We start from the raw sequence: 15,743 nt of genomic DNA, 5'->3' as shown, positions 1-15,743 counted from the left end.
GTGGAATGACAGAAGAGAATGGCAGGGATTGTGAGGATCCCCTGCAGGTCTCTGGTCCAACACTCTGCTTAAAGCAGGGCCAAACAGGTCAGGTTCCTCAGGGCCTTGTCCAGCTGAGTTCTGAGTATCCCTGTGACAGAGGTTCTGCAACCTCTCTCGCCTTTTCTTTCGGCTTTTGACTACCTTCATTTTGAAAACAAAGTCATGACATGATAAAATTAGTGGGTTAAATCAGTGTGAATGTGAAAAGAATTATTATTTTTCTCTTACACTAATAATGTATTCTCTTTTCAATACCTTTATACATACACAGATGCTGCTGATTGTCTTGAATGAAGGATAAGTCTCAGTAACAACTCTCTTTTTTCTTTCACAGAATTTCTATAAATCCGAAATTAACAAGGAAGAGATGTACATCCGCTATATCCACAAGCTGTGTGACATGCACTTACAGGCTGAGAACTATACAGGTTAGTAAGACATCATATGGGGTCTGCTTGAAATCCTGCTGGAAGTTTTTGACTCTCCCAATGTTATACTCTAACATCTGATTCATTCTTTTGGAAAAAATTTGTATGAATCAGTTACGGCAGTTGGGAAGATAAGAAGCTGAGGTCCAGCTCATTCCCTCAAGTCAAATAATGTATGTCTGTGCCCACACAACCATACGACTATTCCATTACACTCTGAATTTTACATTAAAGTTTTCTGCGAGGAAGATTGATCAAAAAAAATCACAACAGTGGAATCAAATTTAGAGGAAGATTAAAATCACAAAACCACCGTTATATTATCATTTGCCGTATTTCCTTGCATTGTAGTATTTAGGGAGCACTTAGAAAGTGTATAGGCTCTAATTCTTTATTGTCCAAGCTCTGTATACAGCTGCAGGCCCCAAATCTAGGTACATATCTGACTGTGCATTTAAACCAAGTAGCTAGTAAAAAGAAACTTGACAGATTTGTACCTAAACATCGGGTTCATAGGAAACGGCTTTGTGCTGCTATTTTAATTGAATAATTTAATGATCATCTGAGACTTCAGAATTTTTTCCCAAATTGTAAATCAGAAATTCCAGACTGTTTAAGAAGCAGGTCTAGTGACCTTTCAACCTATTGGCTGTATATGTTTGTTGTCATTGATTCAATGTTCAATAACTGCATTCCAACAGAGGCTGCATTTACTTTGCTTTTGTACTGTGAGTTGCTTCAGTGGGAGGACAGACCTCTGAGAGAGTTCCTGCATTATCCATCTCAGTCAGAGTGGCAACGTAAGGAAGGTCTGTGCCGTAAGATTATCCATTACTTCAACAAAGGGAAGGTATGCCAACTTCTTCTCTCTTCCAGCAGCTTCCTTCCCTTTTCCTGACTGACTTAGGGCTTGCAAGCTATCATCTCAGTTCAGTAGTCTGGAAGTAAATTTGTATCAAAAGGTTTTATAACTTGACAAATGGCTTCTTGGCTCTCTGGACGAAAAAACAGATGAGAAAATGGATATGGGTATTTCATTACGCATAACATTTGGAACTAGTTTAGGTAGGCCAACAGGAAAAACACCAAAACATGTTTATACCTTTAAACCAAACTTTGGATCACCTGATAGGGCAGAAAGCTCTATGAATGCCAGTTCCTCAGCTTCTGGGGAGCGGGATTGCGTTTTGTAGCTGTCTATGCAAATTGCTGTGTTATCACTCACTTTAGGACTTGTTTTGTTTCTAACCTATAGAAGTAAATGGCAGGCAATGCACTGTAGGAGTCCCTTTATTAAAAAAGATTTAAGTCTCTTCAGTGTCACTGTTGTTTTAAAGGGACTTTCAATTAAAGTGCAGTTCCATCCATTGCACAAGAAGAAAATCAATACATTTCAATTTCACATACTGGGTACGTTTTCCTACAATAAATATTTTTTTTTTAAATTACTGCAGACGTAGGTGTTATAGTCCCTTGTGTCATGGCATTTTGGGAATGTTTCAGAAGTGAACCTTAAAAGTGATATCATCTGTCAGAATATTTTCAAATTTTTCTCTTCTCTAGAAAAATCCCTACAGCTTATATTCTTGGAAGATAATGTCTGTACGTGTGCCTCAGGGTTGTTTTTGCCTGTGATGGCGATGACAGTGGCATTAAATACAAATGTGATTTGGTTCATGTGGGGTTGCCATTCCAGATAATTCTTTCCTAGCCCTGATAATAGGAAGTTGCATATGGCAGAGACATTTCTCTACAGAACCTGCAAAAGGAAGACAGATTCCTGTGTGTAGGAAGAAATGGCCTATTTATGAGGAAGTGATTAATCAAGATCATTTTTTTTTTGCCAGAATTGTTCTTTTGTAATAATACTGCATATGGTTCTCTTTTTAGTTTCAGCAATTTTCAGGGTTTTTCAGACTGCACTTAAAAAAAAAATTACTGACTTGTACAAATATTGCAGTACTGTAGTGTCTGACTAGACAAAGATGATACAGGGACTATGTAAAACAAGTGAGCCTGTATTTTTGACAAAAACAGGCAATTGATATATGCACTGAAGGGGACTAAAAACTTGACGGATGTAATTTTGCTATAAAACTCCTAACAGATTATAGAGCGTTAACCTCTTGAGGTTTTTTCCCCATTGGATGCTTTTGGAGTTACTTGACTTCGTGTTTTAATCCTCCTTTATTATAAATGGTAGCTGAATGACTAAATAATCCACTTAAGCAGTCTGTATGTCACTCAAACTGTGGAAGTGAAAGATGCTGAGAAGCCAAATCCTCCTGCTGCTTTTCAGCACTCTTTCTGTTGCTGTGTAAGAGGGAACAGCTCAGGGAATAGAAGCAACTTGCTTCCCTCAACTTGTGTCTGATAGTTTCTTTCTGCACTACCCTAAGATGGTCCCTCCTCAGGTCCTGAAGAGTGGAATTTGTTGGTTTGTGTCCTTCAGTTGCATTTCTAGAGTTAAGTTTCTCATGCTGCTCCTGGCACCTTCTACTAAGTGAGGGGGTCAAAGCAGCATGAAAAGGGTGTAAAAATTCTGCATTTGTTAATGGGAAAATTTTCTCAGCACAGGAACGGGGGAAGACTATGGCCACAAGACTGTCTTGTGGGTTTGACATAAAGGGCATGCCGGTGGAGGGCAAGGAGTGGTGGCGTGGCCCATGGCAGGCCTGGAGCGCTGCAGTGGGGTGCAGAATCGAGTAACTCCCATTCTCAATATTGTCGGTGGCAGCCCTGTGCTGGGAAGGAACGAGGTGTTCCAGAGCCCTTTTAGCCTTCACTCTGGTCGTGTGCTCCTTCCTACTGATTTCTGCTATGCTTTGAATTGGTTTGTGGCTCAGTTGGCAGTGTGTGCAAGTGCATAACTTTAAATGAAGGTTGTTTTTTTTTTTAACTCACAGTTACAATTTTGTCTGTTAAAACTCAAGGTTTTCTAGTTGAAGATGACTGTGAATGGAACAGTTTGAACCCGATTGATCATGCTTCTGGACAGCAATAGCCTGAAAACTACACAACCCTTTTCTGTGCAGTTCACTGCTAGATTTTATTAACTAAAAATTCTGACTACATCTGATACACACAGCATCGCAGTGTGTATTCTCCTTAGTGCCAGCCAAGTGCTGTGAGAGACCCAAAGCTGTATTTCCAAAGCAGTTCATTTTTAGATCGTGTGCTCCATACCCAACATTTGAACTAATTTATCTTGTGCACCCTCATGTGAATCATATTTCCAAAAGAAATCTGCACATTGGGATGTGAGTAAATAAAGGTTGCCATTCATAAATGTTGATTGTTTCTATCTGTGCCTCCTTGTGTGCAGTCAGTAGCGCTCAGCTGAGAGTTGCTGGTGCCATAGGAGAAAGCTGCAATAAATGTCATATGAATGTGCGTTTCAAGTGAAGGACATAATATAGAACATGCAAACAGATCAGACGTCAGCAAAACAGAAAGCAGTAATGAGGGAAATTAACAGTGGAGACATTAGGAAATTATTTGAAGTGGGGGGAATAATGATGCTTTAGAGGGAAGTGACACTTGCATAGCACATGGAATTACATATTAAATTTCTACACTGTGAAGATGGTACTCATTAACATCACCGATTCTAAAGCTGAGGATCCCAGTGACTCAGATACCCATTCATTCTCTTTTCCTTTCAAATATCTGCAAACTCTCTTTTCTCTCTAAGAAGTTACCTGCATATTGTGTTTCTTCGCTTCTCTACCTCATCTTGTATCTACAGAATATTCAGCCAGCACAGTGGAATTTCTCTGTGTGGAAATCTAACTGAAAAAAGAGAGAAAGCCTGAGTTAGGATGACAGGAATAGTATCAGGGTACATGTAGAAGAGCTGGTATAAAGAGAAATAAGATGTGGTTACATGTTGTTAATTTAATTCACATCAGAAAAGGAGCATGAAAAGGTTACGTCTTTTGGATCACCTCAAGGGAAGACAGCCAGCTAGCTTTCTGCTTCTATCTGGAAGACAGATTAGAGAATTATGTAGGCTTTAGCCACAGCATCCCATTTGGAGGTGAGGCTCTGCTCACACTCTGTGTGACAAAAGCCATTTATTTCTGGCCAGATGTTTTAGAAGAGACTTATTTTCCATTCTTTTAAGTAAATATAGATCAGCTAAGGACTGAAAATCTATGTATATTGTCTCTGTAAAGAATGTTGAAACCTATAAAAAAAATGCAATGGTGTTTGTGTTTGCAAATATAAGCATTTAACTGGTTAATGTTGTTGATCCCGATTCAGTGTATCAATTTGTATGTCATGGACATTGACAATCCACAGCAAAAATCCTGTTAATTTGAGATCACAAAAGCCTGAGTAATATTCTGAGTAGTCAAGCAACTGGTCTTTCAGTTCATTTCCTATTGTATGTATTGTATTTACCTAAATAAATCTTAGGCTTCCCATCATCCCAAACTACTAATACTATCAGAATATCCAAATTGATCCTGAAAGAATCTTTTTATTTAGCAAGTTCTTATGTAAGCTTTTGTCATTAACTGAAGCTAAAGAGATGTAGGATCATTATTTTTGCCTTTTTAGTTCTTACAACTATCTGTTCTTTAAATAAAAAAGTTCTTACACTTACTGGTTTTGCTATTCAGAGAAAAAAAAGCTTTGCTGGTATTAAGGATGAGAGAACAGGCACTACAAATGTGTGTGCATAAAGGCAAGCATTGTAAAGTACCCAATACACTAAATCAAACAGTGCAGAGATTCACTTTTTTAAGTGAAGGTACATATGTAACCAGAAAAACTATTTCCATATTAACTGCTAATATTTTACATAATTCCTGTTAATTACTGTTACTGATAATTTACAATATTGCTGTTAATATTCTTAGAATGTAAGGTCATAGTCTAACTCGCACATTAATTTTGTTTTCAGTGCAACAGGGTCCCAGTTAAAACTGGCAAGTTAGCCCAGTAATGCATAAAAGTTAATCCAATAAAGGTTCAGCAGAGACCTGGGTGTTCTAGAGCCTTTACATAGCTATGGTAGGAAACAGTCATTCTCCCAAAAGGCTTCCCATCTATGCAGGTAAAAGATGATGGGAGAGGAGGTTTCAGTTGAAGGGTGTAAAATGAGCGCTCAGAAAAGCTAAGCGAGGTAACGGGAGTCTTTCTCTCGGTGTGGCTGTGCCCAGACTCGGTCTCTTTCTCCCTTACCTCAGGACGCGATGAGTATGGTGTGCTAGAAAAGATGTGTGGTGTGCAGACTGTAAGTTGCAGAAATGAGTTTTGCTTTCAGTTCTGAATGTGGATATTCACTCAGTGCAATGATGCAGGTCCGTTCTGAGGCTGTTTTGTCTCTGTATTTGAGTGTTTCCCATTGCTTGACAGTTTTGTGCTTTCAGAAGGAAGTAGCAGCCCTGGGAAGGGGAGCGCTTTGCTGGGGAGCTAAGCCCTAACTCTTTACTCCAGGGAGTTGTAGTGCAGAAAGCAAAGGAGATATCGGGGGTGGGTTGAAGGGGTGTCTAACAAGAAGAAAAACTGTTAGTTCTGTTATCTTTGTCCAGATAAGTTCCCAGTCTCATGAGTGAACTGTCAGTAACAAGCAGGATGTGTGTGTAATGTCAATGGAACATATGCCTCCGTTACCATCTTGAAGAAGGAATTAATCTGCTATTTAATGGACACTGTTTCATCACATTGCATTTTCACATCTAATCCCTGGCATTTCATACCAAATGAATTCCCAAAATTGAGTTTCCATATTCCTCTCAGCTGAGCTGGCAATAACATTCTGTTTGCTGTGAGTGTGATCTGCTTTGGTTTCGCAGAGCTGGGAGTTTGGAATCCCGCTGTGCAGAGAACTGGCCATACAGTACGAAAGCCTCTATGATTATCAGAGCCTCAGCTGGATTCGGGTAAGTAGCAGCAGCTCCTCTCCTTGTAGACTCTCGTCATTCCCCAGGGAATTTTGCTCTCCCGTCAGAACATTCTGAATTTAAAAAAATAATTATATTCCCTATACAGCTCCACGCATTTACAGTGACTCCTTTGCCATTGATTCATTTCGATGACTTTGCAGGCCCACTGAAGTAATTCCTAAGTCTGCTAGCAGTAAACTCCCATGAGTATATGAGACAGCACACACACAGGAGCTGGGCTTGCTATTGCAATTGCATATTTAGATACATTTTTGCATAAAATACCTTTTTTTCTTTTTTTTTTTAATTAAACATTGATATTTCATTTTAATTCCAAAAATATCAAGGACAGCTTGTGCCTCAGTTGATGTAAGAGGAACAAGAGAGAAAGAATGGAGAAGGCAAACGCTTATGGCATTCTTGTCAATTTACAAGAATCTGGTCCTCTGGTAAAAGCAAACACGTGGTGAAATCAGGGCACACTTGCAGCATCATGCTTTAATCAGAAAAAGTTAAAGTTCTGGTTGTTATTTAAAAGCTTTATGAATGTGAAAATAGTTCATCTGCTTTTGTCCCCTGGGGTAGCATGCATATATCCAAATTTAAGATTTATGCTATGTGGATGTATTCTTATACACAGTGGTTTAAATTCTCTTTAAAAGTCAAATTTATTCTCATCTGAAGATATCTGTCTAACTAGGTCTCATGAACTGCACTTCTGAAGAACCTGTTTTCTTCAAAGTGGCCATAGAGAGAGTACGGGTGACCATCGTAGTCGTGCACTTGTTTGACATCTAAAATAGAGCAGCGTGAAAATTTATCCTGGTGTACAGGAAATACCGTATCAGTAAAGTGATCGTGAATGATAAGCAAACAAACTTACTAAAGGCTTAGTCAAGTCATGCATTAAGACTTATTTTCCTAAAACATCAGTGAATTAGCTATTTGTGCTACCTCTTTATTATTTGGATTTAATCAGCTGGCAGGTGAAAAGCATCTCAGCTGGTCAGAATAACCAATTCACCTTGTCCTTTCACTCACCTGGGTGTGACCTGTTTTCTGTTCAAGTTTCCTAAATCTGTGCTGACCTGAACTGACTTGAATTTCTCCCCACTCTAAAGAGTTTTTCTCTATGCCGTCCACATCATTCAACGCGTTCCTTTATTCTTCCTGCAATGACTTTGGGACCTTCTCCATTTTAGAAAAGGAGTTAACATGTGTGGGAACCGAGAACAAAACCTTGATGCAATATTTGAAGTCAAAGCTGCTGTTAGGGTTCCCTGCAGTGGAAGCAATGGTGTCAAACTGATTCGTCCCTTTAAAAAGCTATCTTTTTGCTATAGTGAAATTCCTGTGAGCCTTTCAACTCAGATTCAGTTTGGCAAGGGGTCTTGAAATCCCACTCTTGATATAAATGCTAGCACAGTGCCACAAAACTAATAATTGGAAGTAGAGAAAAGTCTTTCTACTTTTTCCAGACCCCTTTTTTCTTCCATGTTAAACCTACCAGTGCACAGAGCTGTAGAAGATTTAATTTTGTTTCATCCTTTTTCATGCCCCTCAACTCAATTAAGGCAAACCCAATTGAATTGATATAATTTTCCACACAGTGGTATAGATTTTGAGCTGTAGGAGAGAATAGGACACTGTGGGCCAGGCAACATAGATCTTAATCTCAGGTTTGCCATTAATTCTGCAATGCAAAGAAAATTACATGCAAGACCCGTTTAATTTAAAATGAGATACAACAGAAAAATTTTCGTATGTCATCTCCAAAAATGTAAAATGAGTATGATGATACTATAGTCTGTTCCACCATGTAGACTGTTCAATTAATAATTTTTATCTTTAAAAGAATTTCGGTCTTTTCATGAAAAATTGTGGGGGCAAAAGAGTAATGTGATATTTTAACGTGTCTTGAGATTCTAATGTTTTAAGTGCAGCTTTAAGGGTCTGACAGCAGCTATCTTTTTCCTCCACAGAAAATGGAGGCTACCTATTATGACAATATCATGGAACAGCAGCGCTTAGAACCTGAGTTTTTCAGAGTTGGTTTTTATGGTCGGAAATTCCCATTTTTCCTGCGGGTAAGCCAGACTTGTACAAAATATGACAAAGTGACCAGGCTCAGAGTAGCAGTTGAGGCTTTGTATTTTTGTTGTGGAGATATGATGTCTGCCATTCAGCTTCTTTTTTTACGCCTGCACAAGTAGAAACAGCTTTCTGGCTGAACTGAAGGATGTGGTCCATTGGGAATGTTCTTAGGAACAGAGATCAGAAATTTGACTCATGCCTACGTGTATTTTTGACGATCTGCAGATGCAGCACAAATTGCCTCTATATTAAGCAAAATGCTGTATTGCAGCAATGTTGGGTCATTACTCAACTAATTTTCATCATCTCAAATTATCACGCTTTAAAAAGTCTCACATGACAGAATGATTCTAATACCAGACTGATGACTCTCTTATGCTGTCTACAAGTGAAAATTTCCTCTCCCTCCAACAAAAAGCCTAGCAGCTTCTCTGGACACGTCCTCACTTTGAGGTTATTGTCTGCTGGTGTATACAGGATCAGCTGGGTCTGCAATCCATTTAAAAAGTGAAATTACCTTCTTTTCCTAATGAGGAATAGAACTTAAAATGGATATTTGTTCATACGATGTCTTGTTGCTAGTTCAGAGCAAGGAAGGAATATAATCTGACAACTGCTGTAAGAGCTGTCTGAAAAATTATGGTAGATGCCATCTAGTTTGACAGGACAAGCTAACTTGAAGCGTGCTTTCAAGGACTGGGTGTGCATGTTTTGTGTTCTCTTTAAAGAAATGGTTTGACAAGAGATGGCACCACTCGAGTTATGTAGTAGGAAGCTACAAAAACCAAACTGTGTACCATTTTGAAAATTTCATTCTTAAATTTCCCTCTGATTACTAAGTTGGTTTTTTTAACTAGGATTTAAACATTGGTGTTTAATTACAGTCTTTTAATGGAAACACAGGTGGGGTAAGTAAAGGCAAGTTGGAATTAATCAAAGTGAAAATACCAGTGGATGAAGGGTGGCTTCATGTTATTCAAAGGTGAAGTTGAACAGTGCCATAATGTAGCAGCCTGAATCTGTGCAGAACACACCTGCAGAGGAAGCTGAGGACATGACAAGTGTTGCAGTATGAAGCAGTAGCTACTCTTTCATGAAGATCTCCAGAGAAGCCTGATGTATATTTTCTTTTTATGTTTTTCTTTTATATTTCTACAAAAAAAAAAAGCCTTTTTTATATCTAACAACAGACGTTTCGGAAAATGAACGACAACAGTGTCATTATGGCACATAAGCATTCCTACGTTTGAAGTAATATCAGTGAATCTAGTTTATCTGGATCTAGCTATTATGGATCCTAGAGTTTTATCTTGGATCCTGCATTGCCTACGTGTTTAACGCTGCACGAGTTTTCAGTGCACAGCACTTACTCTTTGCGAAATGGTGTAACAATATGGATACTTGGCTGGAGACATTAACAGCGAACATGAGCGTGCGTAATGATAATCCTTGTTAATTCTGCAATTATATTTGGTAGCAGTACTTCTGATAGCAGATTACTAATGTAGCAATCTCATTAAAAGTCATCCTCCTCCTTTCTCTCTCTAATGATCCATACAGCATACACATTGCGAAGCACAGACTAAGCCCATTAGCAATCACATCAGCATGGATCACACTGTAAAGAGATTGGAAGCAGCTATTCTAGAGAAGAAAAAGATTTACATGGATTTAAAATTTTCAAATGGATATGGGAGTGATTTAAATTGATCAAATAACTGCCCTTTTCTCATTCATTTTTCTATTGCTGTATAGCTTAAGACAGAAAATAACTTCTTTCTACACCTTTGATTTTGAAGACCTTTGTCTAGAAAAGTCATTGTTCATGTGTCTATGAATTCTGCATCTATTTCTAGCCTTCCTACATAAGTAAATTAAAACTGTCGATGTCTTCCACCTACCAGAAGTTCAAGTAAGGCCTGACAAGCCACGTTCTGAGATCTTGTGTCGGCATCTGTCTGAAAAGTCTAGTAAATTTAGCTTTGAGGTGTTTTCAGGGCATTATTTTTAGAATCACAATAACTTTATTTATAGGCTTACAGTTTTCTGGATTGCTGCAATCAAAAGCTAAAATAGAGAATGCAGTCTGTGTCATGAAGAGATTCACCTTCAAACATGGACTCACTCCAAACTTAGTAATAGCTGCAAAGTTTGGGCATTACTGCCAAGATTCATCATGCAATTTTTCTCCCAGTTCATTGGTTGCTGTGACTGATGCATACGAAGTGACATATGGCGCAGCTGGAACATGAGATCTGTTCCATAAAGTTGAAATGCAAAGCCAAAGATAACTGCACTCCCTGGCCGTGTTTTATGATCAGGTTTTGCTGCTTTCTCTTTGATTTTGCTGCAAGATCAAGAACTGCTCAGCCAGAACCCTTTTCCAGAGCAATTAACAAAACATTATTGCGTATACTGCAGCTTCTAAATGCAAGAAATAGAAGGGGGGGAGCTGTTCTTGTTTGCTGGGATTCTTTCTTTGTTTTACGAAGGTGAAAAATCTCCCTGTACTTCTAGTTATTGTTACGTGTACGAGAGTTAAAACTACCAGAATTAGAGAATTTGCCTGCTTTCATTGGTCTTGCATCAGGAGACATTAACACCAATCAAAATTGTGTTTTGTGGTAAGAGGGTTAAGACATTGGAATACAATCCTTATGACACTGAGGACTTTAGAAATCCTGTATCTTGCTGTTCAAAGTTTGAGATGGCTCAAAAAGCATCCAAGAACTCTGCACAAGTGGTGTAATGCCTCAAGAGGCATATCTGAATGCAAGCTTTCCGTTACTAGCAGAAACGAAATTTTGTTCATCAAGAGGAAAGTGCTTTTAGGGCTGAAGGGGAATTTGCGAGGTGGCCACGGAGAATTCTTGGTAAGGCTTTTCCGTATTACTCCACTATAGACAGGGGAGTTCCTGAGGATGTATTGTTCAACATGATCAGAGGTGGATTGTATGGCTGTGACAATACAGCAATGATTAAACAATGATTTTTGTGAACAGTTTGTTACGACTTCTCTCTCAGAATAACTGATAAACTGATAAACATACATCTCCCTCTGTTCTATGAAATCCTCAGGACTTTTATCCATCTGGTGTAAACTGGTTTTGACAGCAGCTTTCCCAGTGTAGAACAGCCAAGCTGGTGACCTTGTCTGAAGTTTTGGTTGATATGTTTCAGTATAGTCCAATTAAGAAATAGTCCCTTTTCAGTTGTCTGAAAAGCAAATAAGAAGAGACAGTAGGACTGAATGCTACGTATGTATGGATCAGAGGCATCGTTCTGTTGAGAGATCAGTGGAATAGTCTACCTATTCATCACTTCTTGATGAAATACATTGTACAGAATCAGGAAGGAATAAAATATATCAGCTGTGTTAAATGCACATTTTACTCTCACATCAGCGTAGTGGCATTGCCATTTATCTTTGTTTGTGAAGCGGTAAAATTTAAAGTGAGATAAAAGCCGATAGAATTTAACTTACTTATAAGGAGACTAATTTATGCTTGTCCTTCTTGCAGAACAAAGAGTATGTGTGTCGGGGCCACGACTATGAGAGGCTGGAAGCCTTCCAGCAGAGGATGCTGAGTGAGTTCCCCCAAGCCATTGCAATGCAGCATCCCAACCACCCAGATGACTCTATATTGCAGTGTGATGCCCAGTGTATCCTTCAGTGAAAGGGCAAACTATGATTAGAAGAACTGTGGCAGAGGACAGAGGAGGAAGGTATTGAAGAGGTCATCAACTTGGACACCTCAGTTCCTAAGTGTCTTAGGTAGAGCTGGATATGGACAAAACCATACACCTGTCTGCAGCAGATATTAACTGGGTCGTTGCACTATGTATTGTTGGAGAGAACTGTCACTTTTTATTCAGGGAGTAATGCAGGTCATATCCGATGGGTGAGGGAAATAGCTGTGCTTGCTCACATCCATGTTTTAACCTTTACCAACAGCATTGCCATAATGCATGTGTTGTGTCATTAAAAGTATTCCCGATACCTTCTCTTGGAGAACATTCTGTTGAGAACAGATATTAATTCCAAAGTGTTATTTTCCATTGTGTTTATTTTTCACATCATTATTATTATTTTTTTGCAGTCTCCCTTTCTTTTAAACTGCTGAACTCTTTTATACCTAAGGCTTTGAATCTCATTCTTCGCACTGGTAATCCGTACTGTGATTTGATGCAACCAGTACAATGCTAAGTACATTTAAGGACTGAACCACATAACATTGAATGGGTCTGCAGAGAGTTTTGGAGATTTTAGTTATGAGAACACCACTGTTTGGCTTGTGTGATAACAGCAAGGATGTTGCACAGGACATTAACCATAAGGACGTTGTCAGCAAGTGAACTCTCCTGAAATGGGCTGGTGGTTCCCACTTGTCTTTCATAACACATGCTTTTCACTCTTCTTCGCTATGTAACACCATACTTTCATAGACAGAGGGGTGGTTTGTATGTGTATGTTGGTTGGTTTGTTTATGCTTGCAGAGATCTTGTCTGTAACACTGAGGTTAAACCAGTTTAATTGAACTGGACTGTAAATTGGTGAAATTAGGACAACTTTGGTTTGTAGACAAAGCTGAAGTATCTAAGGCGAAATTTATCAAAGATAAATATTAGATATTTAGGTACCTAAATACATCGAGATCTACTAAAGTGCCTGCACAAATGAGGCACCTAGCTCTAATTAAAACTAATAGGAACTGGATATTTTGCGTGCTGTAGATATTTTGGATGTCTTACTACATGCTCTCTGCATCCTCAGGTATCTTCCTCTTTGGTTAATCTGGCTGTGAGGTACTATAACTCTGTAGACTGTCCTAGTAGTTCTAGTCCAGTGTTCTCTCGTTTCACTTGCAAAAGAAGAGTGTGGGAAAACAAAGAGGAGCGTGGCTTTCTGAATTCACCATCCTGTTTATTTCCACAGTAGAGATAGCTTTCCTGTTTGATATCCTGTGGCTTTCTTTGACGACATAATTTACAGATTTACAGATCTATGCAGTCACTCCCATCCCAGACAATATAGATGTGCTGCAAATGGACCGTGTCCCTGATCGCATAAAGAGCTTTTACCGAGTCAACAACATCCGGAAATTCCGCTATGACAGGCCTTTCCACAAAGGCCCAAAGGACAAGGAGAACGAATTTAAGGTAGAAGTAGCGAATAAGCAGTGTTTGTGTGTTAATCTCTTCGAGGCGAATACTGTCTTATTATTTTATGCTGGTATAGCCTCTCAAGTAATTGATGGCCAAAGATACTGTAGTAACTCAAGTAACGGGTAGCTGCTGAGTCTGGTGGTTACACACCTGACCTGATTAAAGCATCGTCCAGTTTAAAGGTGAGTTATTTTAGTGCCAGGAGAGATGCATTTTGAAGCAAGGATGGGGTTTTTTTGTTTGGCTGGAATTTTTTTTCTTACTGCCATATATGTCCACAATGTCGTCTTGGTTCCCATGACAGAATTGGTGGTCAACCTTTAAAAATTAATAGAAATGTTGAATGTGTTGCTTTAAAGCATACTGAATTCTGGTTTTGTTGTTCAAGTGACTTTCAGCATGACATTCTGCGAAGTAAGTTAATGCTCAGGAGGTTAATATATTCTTTTCTGAACTTCACCCCCTTAGCACCTGTAGTAAGGGTATAGATGATGTGATTGCGATTCACTGTATCTGACATCCTCAATTACTCTTTGCAGAGCTTGTGGATAGAACGTACCACTCTGACCTTGACTCACAGTTTGCCTGGGATCTCTCGTTGGTTTGAAGTGGAGAGAAGAGAACTGGTAACATTCATAGTTCCTGTAATTGGGGTTTGAAATGATGAGTTACTGAGGACATGGGATAGGCAACTTAAAACTCCTTTGGCTGAAATCTTGCAGTTTAAAATGATGAAGTTTACCAATGTTTAAGTATGTCCTTTTTCCACCACTTAGTCTAAATAATTGCTGAATATAACCAGAAGAATTATGTGAGGGAACATGACAGTATAATGGAGACAGTGCCAAAAAGATGGAATAATTGCATTGTTGCCATGTCTTCAGTATACAGAAAGACGTTTTCACAACTCAGTGACCTGAAATACAGCACTGCTAACAGTAAAGTTTGTTAATGTAGCTGATTTTCTACAAAGCAGTAAAAACTAAGAGAGATCACTGAACAATCCCAGAGTATCATTTCATTACAAGGAAAAGAATAAGTCTCAGTGAAGTGTCCATGGAATTAAAGTGTATTTTATTGCCTTTGAGGTTGAAGTAAGTCCTTTGGAAAATGCCATTCAAGTGGTCGAGAACAAAAACCAGGAGCTGAGAACACTGATAAGCCAGTACCAGCATAAACAAATGCATGGTAACATTAATCTTCTCAGCATGTGTCTGAATGGAGTGATTGATGCAGCTGTTAACGGGGGAATTGCACGATACCAGGAGGTAAGCCAGGCTCTGCTTCTGAATTTAGTATCATCTTTTTTCAATTTTATTTCCGTTTCTCTTTCAAAGAGAGTATGACTTAATAAGATAAGACATTTTCATGCACATTATCTAAATATGAGGTTAAAACCCCTACTTGGTTATTCTGCATGAGTGCTTGCATAGCCACACATCAACAGGAAGATCCAAAGGTGGAGTTGGGATATCGCATTGAAGGTAGGTACAGTTGACAGTGGGGTTTCTCAAGAATGAAACTTAGCTTACCTGGTAATCCTGACTTGGCAGGTAAAAGACTGAGGCAGCTTTTTTTTAATACTGCTTACATGATAAATCTGTTTTACAATAGAGGCAGTGGGACTCATAGTAATTCAGACTGATTGGGCCCGTAATCAGGAAAAGCCGCTAATTCGTGCTACTCAACCATTATCTTTGCTAGCCTAATTTCAGACTCACTGTAACCCTAAAATGATCATGTATGCAGTATGTTACCTGGCATAATCTTTGGCAAGCTGTTACTTAAACTCTGCATTGCAAAAGGTTAAGTCTAGGGTGAAATACTGAAAAATGGCAGCAGCAGTCCAGGGGTGGAGGACATGTCTTCCCCACAGAGCCAAGAAGAGAACTTCATGCTTTACATTAGTTACCACTTTACTCATTAAATTCCTTTAACTTTAGGCAGTTATGTGAAGGAAACTATACAAAATACAAATAACTGGATGATACAAGGCTTAGTGGTATTGCTCATCACTATCACATGGGGAAACTTGGTCAGATTCATGATTCAACAGAATCATCAAGGTTGCTAAAACCATAGTGTAGCTTTACCTGGATCCCAGAGTGCTAAAAGC

General features: G+C 38.9%; 1 protein-coding gene across 1 annotated transcript in view; it reads left to right on the top strand.

The window, feature by feature from the left end:
• DOCK3 (dedicator of cytokinesis 3) overlaps positions 1-15,743 on the top strand; it is a 222,681-nt gene that overhangs the window by 186,424 nt on the left and 20,514 nt on the right. The window contains exons 36-43 of the mRNA XM_075514388.1: positions 377-470; positions 1,172-1,320; positions 6,278-6,364; positions 8,350-8,454; positions 11,983-12,124; positions 13,455-13,621; positions 14,167-14,253; positions 14,716-14,895. Of these exons, the coding sequence (XP_075370503.1) occupies positions 377-470; positions 1,172-1,320; positions 6,278-6,364; positions 8,350-8,454; positions 11,983-12,124; positions 13,455-13,621; positions 14,167-14,253; positions 14,716-14,895 (1,011 nt within the window). The remainder of the gene's footprint in view (positions 1-376; positions 471-1,171; positions 1,321-6,277; positions 6,365-8,349; positions 8,455-11,982; positions 12,125-13,454; positions 13,622-14,166; positions 14,254-14,715; positions 14,896-15,743) is intronic.

The sequence above is a fragment of the Mycteria americana genome, chromosome 11, assembly GCF_035582795.1.
Source record: "Mycteria americana isolate JAX WOST 10 ecotype Jacksonville Zoo and Gardens chromosome 11, USCA_MyAme_1.0, whole genome shotgun sequence".
Taxonomy (NCBI): Eukaryota; Metazoa; Chordata; class Aves; order Ciconiiformes; family Ciconiidae; genus Mycteria; species Mycteria americana.
Note: the sequence above shows the minus strand (reverse complement) of the source record. Positions and strands in the feature narration are given on the sequence as shown.